This window comes from Quercus suber, unplaced genomic scaffold (genome assembly GCF_002906115.3).
Source record: "Quercus suber isolate HL8 unplaced genomic scaffold, Cork oak 2.0 scaffold_254, whole genome shotgun sequence".
NCBI classification, from domain to species: domain Eukaryota; kingdom Viridiplantae; phylum Streptophyta; class Magnoliopsida; order Fagales; family Fagaceae; genus Quercus; species Quercus suber.
Genome location: NW_027069710.1, coordinates 463,715 through 472,014, shown reverse-complemented (window position 1 = coordinate 472,014; position 8,300 = coordinate 463,715). Strand labels below are relative to the sequence as shown.

Sequence of the window (8,300 nt, the reverse complement as noted above, 5' to 3'; positions counted from 1 at the left end):
ATTGAAGAGTTATCCAAGGTAGTTTAAGGTGGTTGCAAGGTGGGAGAGGAACTGTCCACTAGGTTTGGATTATAGGAATTGTTTATATGTGGGTTTTGATTATGATCTTGTGGATGAGGATGGGGTGTTGAATGACATAGGTGGTATAGAGTCATGTCCTAGGGATAGTGAAAGAATAGCTGAGTTGAGGATTGCATGCTCGAAATCTGTTTGTAAGGTTGCAAGAGGGGGTATGTTAGGTATTTAAGAGGTGGGAATGGGCATGTCCCAAGGTTCGGGTTCAGGGGAATTGTAGTGGTTAAAGTTCTAAGCTAGTGTGGGAGAAGTAGAGTTAGGTTGGTCAAGGTGCTCTAGGTTGATGGGATCAGGGGAAAGGTGACTTTGTATTTGGTGTTCTTGCTCCATATTCCCAAACGGGGCCCATGTCGTCCAATGCCTCCTCTTGTTGAAATAAGCTCTCTACTTATTATGAAACTGTGGTTGTAAGGAGTCAAAACCAAATGGAACCTGGTGAAGGCGTTGAATCCAGTGTCTTTGACGGATTAGCATCCTTTCCACTTCATCCATACTCTCGCTACACTAACTTCTAGTGTGTACGATGAGACCACATCTGACACAGAGTTTGTGGACTCGTTCATACTTACATTGAATCCAAGTCTGCGTTCCATCATCCAAGCGAAGCATGAGTCCCGAGACAACTAGCATCCACGGATCCAATCGCACCCTAACCCGCATGAACTTGATATTTCGAGGTAGCCTATCTTCCCAATCAATCTTTTTAAAAACTCCAATCATATGGCCCATCCTTTCAGCTAGTTTTGGGTATTGATATTCCAATGGTAACCCATGGCGATGAACCCAGATAGACAAAAAATTCAAATGTAACCTATTCATCACCAGATTTGGTCTCCACTTTTCAAGAATGAGAAAGGCACCATCCATGGACCAGGGACCTTTAGAACACATATGCTCTAGATCTTCCATATGGTCAAAGTGAATCAGATAAAAGAAAGAGTTCCCACAACAGTAACAACACCTTTGATCCTTCATGCAGAATTGATTAAGTGTTGTAGATGTGATACTGAGAACTTCCTATAGTCAAGGATGAAACCCATTGCACAATGGCCCCAAAAATCTCGTTGCATGTGGATGAAATCAGGATCGGCTTCTAGTTTTGGACCCTGTCGTGCAAATGGGGCTTCCACATCATCGCTATTTTGCGAGGATAGTTCTAATTCATCCACGAATGGGTCAATACTAACATCGAACCCACCACTCTCAGTCTAGGCAAAATTTCATGGTGCAAAATGGTCCCCCATGGAAAGGACCAGAAGGAGAAACGAAGACAAATGGTAGCTAGTATAAGAAAAGAGAAGAGAAATGATAGTCAAAGAAGGGGGTTAGAGAGGTGAGAAGAGAAAAGTGTAAACTTGTTTGGTTGTGTAAAAAGTACAAGATAAGGTGTAAGGAAAGGAACTAGCAAGTTGGATTTGTTGAATGTGAAATTCAAAGAGAATAAAGGCTGGTGGTTTGAATAGGGAGTTGAAAAGGCATCATAAGGTAGGGAGTTAAGAAAATGAGGCAGAGTAGAGGTTTGAGTTAAAGGATTTTGGGTTGATGCGCTTGTCAACTTTGGAAAGAACAAAGGAAAAACTCTCCTAATGAGAGAGAGGCTCTCAGTATAAGAGAGATCCTCACTTTGACTTATCTTCCATTCTCATATTCTTGAAGTTAGTAACACAGTTTTATATTCAATTTATTTTTAAAAAAAAATATTGTAATTTTGTAATAGTGTTTCATTGAAAATTAATTATTTTAATAGTGCTAATTTATGAATTTAAAAAAAATAAAAAATAAAAAAGAAAGGAAAACCATGGTAGATCATGTTACATATTAAAGATTAAAGAAGAACATGAATATTTTAAAGATAAATAGATAATTGGGAAGGATAAGGTGAGATTCAAACACATATATGAGATATCATAAAGAATGTCGTTTTATACACGATTTTAAAAATCAGACCAAATCAACTAGTTCAACTGAAAATTGGATATTACTCCGGTCCAATAAAATGTCCCAAAACCAGTCAAAACCAGGTTGAACTAAGTCCTCAATGCACCTTGACTCAGCCGAGTAGGTTGAGCTTCATTTTCTGATCCATTTTTTTGTAAGTGAGTTTCTTAATTATTTAAGGTTAGCCTTTAGTCTATTATGCCTAACATCCAGCGTATTTTAGTCACTTGTATGGTGTTATAGCTAACTTCCAATAATTGATCGAGAACGTTCCTCTATTGTTATCAATTGAAAGAGTTTGGCTACAATTGGCATATTATTTTACTTCGCATGCGTCATTATTGGTGCTTTATGTGGAGATCGTGATTACTAGTTGGTTAAAATAAATAAATAAATAATACGGTCAAGGAGGCAGGCCAAGGATGTGTCACATTGCTTTGCCAATTAGATGTTGTCTTGCCGAGCTAATTAGGTGAAGTATCCACTGTAGAGTGTAGAGAATATTCATATCAATTTCTAATTGATACATCAAATAACCTTATTTATCTTCTTCCCTTGTCTTCTTCTTTCTTTTCTTTCTATTGTACCAAACATAATTAAAATATATAAGTTGTGTTTAGGAACTTGAATTTGAATTTTCAATTAAAAGATTTGAAATCAAAGGATTTGAAATTCATTAATTTTAGAAGTTATTTTAAATCCAAGCATTTGAAAGGTTTAAAATTCTTAGTGAATTTATCAAATCCAAATCCTTGACCTTTTTTGAACTTCCCAAACAAGTTATTTGTTTTAATCACCCAAATCCTAATACCAAAATCTTATCATCCAAACACACCATTAAGATATTTCAAATTTCTGGTATTTTGAAGTAGGGGTGGAAAAGAAGGCAACTTTTTTTTTTTTTTTTCATCCCAATTTGGTAAAGGTAGGGTGTAAAACTTATATTTTATACTATCAAATAAGAGATTGTCACATCGATATTTTACTTAAAATTCAATACATCCTACTACACTTAAGAATACTTCAATAAACTCCTAATTTAGTCGGATTTATATATGAGTATTAAAATTTATTAGGTTTAGTTGTACTTATTTTTAAATATGTAAAAAGATGATGTGACATACTGAAATTGAAATGATAAAATATTAGTTCTACGCTACATTCTTATAAAATTTAATTTTTTTAGTAAAAACTAAGTCAAACTTTTTTTTTTGAGAATTAAAAAAAAAAAAAAGTCAAACTTAAACTTTATATTTCTCAAAATTTTATCATATCCCTTGTCAATTCCAAACGTCACATCCTAACTTTTCCAATTTATCCATATTTTAATAATCATATCATAGAAATATGGACATCCGAAAGTGTATTTACATTGAAGAGTAATTGATTCTCAAAATTATATAATAAAAAGGGTCAAAAAAAATTATATAATAAAAAATAAATAAAACAACAACAACATCTACACGTTGGACGATGATCGAAATTTTGACTACTGGTGCTCGGCGGTCATTTATGGATGGGCAGATGGGCGGGCGCCCTCTTTCAGTCTTCATAACTCAATATTTATTGAGGGCTATGTGCAAGCACGGATGCTGCAGTAAAGATTACGACTTTTTTTGGTTTTTTGTCCCGACCAATGACTAGTGACTATTTACTCAAACTCCAAGTTTTCTTTGTTCTCTTTTTTTCTTCTCATAAATCTTGTTTACATTAAATAAATTTACAAATGTATATCACCAATTTTCTTTTTAGTATTTTCATATATTATGATAACTCAATTAGTAAAATCTTTAATAGTTAAATAAAGAGATTTAAAGTTCAATCATCCCGTCTACACCCTGATGATTGAATAAAAAAATCTAATGGCTTGTTTGGAAGTTTAGAGAGGGAGGAGAGTAGAGGAGAGTAGAGGGGAGGGGAGTAGTGGAGAGGAGAGTAGAGGAAAATGATTCCCCTCCACCTTGTTTAGATGTTTTTAAAATTAGTAAGGGGGAAGAGAGTAATTAGCCATTCCCCTTGTGTAATTTTGTTAATATAATAAGGGTAAATTAGGTAATTTACTTGGTCAATAGTTTATGTACTCTACTCTCCCTCCAAATCTCTCCAATTTGGGGGAATTAAAAATGGGGGGCTAGAGGGAGTTGAAACCCCGCCAAACCCCTCCAAATCTCTCCCCCTCCTTCCTTAAAAAACTTCCAAACAAGGTAATTAGATTACTCTCCCTCCCTCTACTCTACTCCCCCTCCTTTTTTAAACATCCAAACAGGTCTTAAGTTCAATTTTTGTTTACACCAAAATATCTGATGGTTGAATAAAGAGATCTAGAGTTTAATCATCATCTACATCAAAAGTATTTTAATTCACTTATTTGCTCAATGATAATTTACTTTCTTAATTAAGCTAAGTGAACTAGTAGTCGTTAATTCTAGTACGATTAAAAATGATTTTTCTTTAATTAGAAAACGCAATTGGTCTGAGGGTTAGTTGGCATATTATTGAAAAATTACAAAGGTTGCTTAACAGTTTGATTTGACATTTAATTTTTCTTTAATATCTACACAAGTAAAGAAAAAAAGAAAGGTAGTAGTTCATAATCATATTCGTACAATATTGGCTCCTGCCAACAAGTCAAGAAGGGCCGGTCCTCAGGTCAACACGCTCCCCATTTCGTTTTGGTTTGTTCAGACTTTAAATGATACTCGTCTCTCTGTTCTCATACAAATACAAATACACAAAAAAAAAAAAAAAAAACAACACACAGAAACTCAGAGAAAAAAAAAAATATAATTGGCTATCATCAAAAATATAAAAACTTTCGCTATTATCTTCCACCTCTCTTTCACTCAGGACAACGTTTCCTACGAATTCTCGAAATCCCAGAAATCAATTCCACCGAGAAAACAAAATTCTATATATAGCGAAAAATAGTATAAAAAATAAATAAATAAAAGAAGAAGAAAAGTCTTCTTCTTTTTTCATGGCCTAGTTTTGGGAGCCAGAGAAAATCATGAACAAGAACAAGTCGAAAAATTTCGTTCAAAATATGTTTAAGCATTTCAAATTCGGTTCAAGCAAAGGTAACAAGCAAAACCCATTTCGTATTTTGTTTTTTGCTTATTGTTTTGTGATTGTTGCTGACCATGATGTTTTTTTTTTTTGGGGTTTGATTAGAGGCAAGCAATGAAGAAGACTTGGAGAAGATAGCTCAACAAGAACAGAAGCTATTTCCCTTTGAGACCTTAGTTGCTGCTACTAAAGATTTTCACGTGACTCACAAGCTCGGTGAAGGTGGCTTTGGACCTGTTTTCAAGGTAAGATTAAGATTCCTCTCTCAATTGGGTTTCCCAGAAAGTTTAAAACTTTGTTTGGTTTCTGAGAAAGTAGTAGATTTACTATTCTTGCTGGGGTTGTTTGGCCTGGTACTAATTTTCTTTTTCTCTTAATGTTTTTCTTATTGGAAACATTTATATATGAAAAGTAATTTCATATATGTCAGAAAATGCTTCAGCCGTCAAGGTTGTTTTTCTTTTTTTTTAGTTTCTGACTTTAGTATTGTTTTTTACGTTTTGAAATGTAAAAAGAATTGAAAATGACGAAAATGCCATATTTTCTATAATCTCTTCGCATTATATTGAGTTGGTTGCTACTCGAATTAATAATTTGTAGGACTTAATCAACTTTATGTTTCTCTTTTTCTTTTTCTTTTTCTTTTTTCTTGTTACTAAAGCTATGGAAGAATGAGATTTTTACTTATTAATAAAGGTAACAGAAAGATCATACCAACAATTTAGAAGAGAAAATGCAATCACTAATAACATGTTCATCTATATATTATTGCATATAAATTTGAAGTCACTAACCTCACTAAAGTGTTTCTATAACTTAAGTTCTTAAATTTGCTCCAGCATTTGTTTTGACTTCACCGGTGAATACATGTTTGCATTCCAGATGATAATGATTCACCTAGCTTGAATGTGTTGGCTAGTCTTTACTCCCTAAGGGAGAGAGTTTAATTGGTATCTTGGACCTTGGTAACCTAAAAGGGCATTGAAATTTCTTCTAAGTTCTGGCACATTTTTGTCTTCAGGGGAAGTTGGAGGATGGGAGAGAGATTGCAGTGAAGAAGCTCTCACACAGCTCGAACCAAGGGAAGAAAGAGTTCATGAATGAGGCTAAGTTGTTGGCACGTGTCCAGCATCGAAATGTTGTGAATTTGTTGGGGTATTGTGTCCATGGGATGGAGAAGCTACTTGTTTATGAGTATGTTGCTCATGAGAGCCTTGACAAGCTTCTATTTAGTAAGTTCTCTGTTACTCTTTACTGCTTTTCTGTCTTAACATTCCTCCCCCCTCCCCCAACCCCCTCTTACTCTCATTTACTAATATATTGGAATTTACTATTTAGCAATTGAATGAAACACAAAGAAAATTGCCGTATATTTAGGTTCCAAGTTTATAGTAATACAACTGCTATAGTATTAGTGTAGTAACGAAATGAAAATATTTTGAGCATCTTTGCTAGTTATGCATAATTTACATCTCAATTTTTTTTTCTTTGTTTTAGTCTTTGCTATTTATAGCTTGCACTATATTAGTCAGAATCACAGCTGCAGAGTTTGCAATAAAATCACCAATTTCTTTATGCAAGTCACAAGAGTATTGGCTGAATAATTTGGGCAGATTTCTTATAAATCTAATCCATATTAAAATGGTCTAAAATAAAACAAATGCCCAATTCTCTTAAAACCCAACTCAGGTCATTTCAATTCTTATTCCAATTTGTTCTGGTCAGCCATGTTGTATGAGCAATCAGAAACAACAACAGTCATGAAAGATGCTCACCCTTCAAAAGAAATTTCATTATAACTTTTGAAGTCTAGAAGAAATAGTTTAACGACCTCTTTAATTAAATGGAAATGATATTAGACATTTGCAGAAATAACCTCAAATCTTTTTTACCCTACATCTTTATGAAGGCATGTTCTAAGTTGGATCAGAGTATGACGCTAAGTATGGAATTTCACATTTGCCATCTGGCAACAAGTGGCTTCTGATGCCACAAACTTTAGATGCTAGCTCATATAAATACATGCTCAGAATGTCGTAGACCTCTGTTGGGGAATATCATGAGAGCCTTTCATTAGAAGTTAGAACCCAAAATGAAATGTATGTGCAAAGATATTATAAACAAAAACATCCACTGATACATGTATGGCATTTTGGTGTCAGAAATAATCTTGTAATGTTTTTCTTCTTCTTCTTCTTCTTTTTTACCAATAGTTTTTCCCAATATTCAATTCTGCAATACCACTTGTCACTTACAATTCTACAAAAGCATTGCATTAGCTTTATCTGATATTTTTGGTTCACGTAGTAGTCATTAAATACTTACATAGGATGTCTTCAGCTTAATCTTTGGTTATTTAAATTTTTTTAATAGGTTTATGCATCAACATTTTGGAGACCAATAGCCGTACTTTCTTTAAAACGCCTGTTAGTTGTGATGTCTTTAGCTTAATATTTTATGATTTAAACATTTTTAACAGGTTTATGCATCAATGATTGTGTTTTCTTTACGGCTGCGCTGGGAGTTAAGGATTTAAAATCAAAGGAATTGAAGAATAATTGCTATTGTAAATTAATTGATTTAAATTTAACAACAGATGATAATGTTAGCTTTAAATATTAAAAAAAAAAGAAAAAAAGAAAAAGAAAAAAAAGACACTTGTGATATTATGAATTTGAAATAATATCTTGCACCTAATCATTCAAATTCACATATAAATAAAGCACAAACCCCTTCATAAATTTCATCAATAGGAAAAAATGAATCATTTCATACTTTATTCAAGTCAGTTAAACTAAAGATTGAAATCCAAATCCTTCTTTCCATTTACTTTTATCCAAACAAGCCATAAAGGAATTTATTATATTGTGATGATTATGAATAATTGCAAAAGTGTAAAATGTGGGGTATATGATTTTATTGATGGAAAAGATATTTCGTCATGAAACAATGGTTGTATTCATAGAGCAAAAATCATTAGAGTTGATGAGCAAGCTAACTTGTATAGGTTCAAGTAGTATGTATGGAGTTGTCTTAGTTATTGAAGCTCTGTTATAGCTTTCCTATGCCCCCTTTTTATTTATGGTTGTCAAAATCCTTTAATTCTTTTAAAAAAAAAGGATGATTAGTCAATATCTTCATTTTTCTTGTTTACACCTTTTAGATTTTTTTTGGTGTGTGCGTTGGGGGGGGGGGGGGGGGGGGGCCTTTTTTTTTCCTTT

The 8,300-nt window shown here is 33.4% G+C and overlaps 1 protein-coding gene across 1 annotated transcript in view; it reads left to right on the top strand.

The window, feature by feature from the left end:
* The first annotated feature begins 4,743 nt into the window (after positions 1-4,743).
* The window catches only part of LOC112024233 (cysteine-rich receptor-like protein kinase 43), an 8,529-nt gene continuing 4,972 nt past the window's right edge, over positions 4,744-8,300 (top strand). Inside the window, 3 exon segments of the mRNA XM_024056874.2 lie at positions 4,744-5,090; positions 5,185-5,324; positions 6,101-6,311. Coding sequence (XP_023912642.2) covers positions 5,021-5,090; positions 5,185-5,324; positions 6,101-6,311 — 421 coding nt within the window. The 5' untranslated portion in view covers positions 4,744-5,020.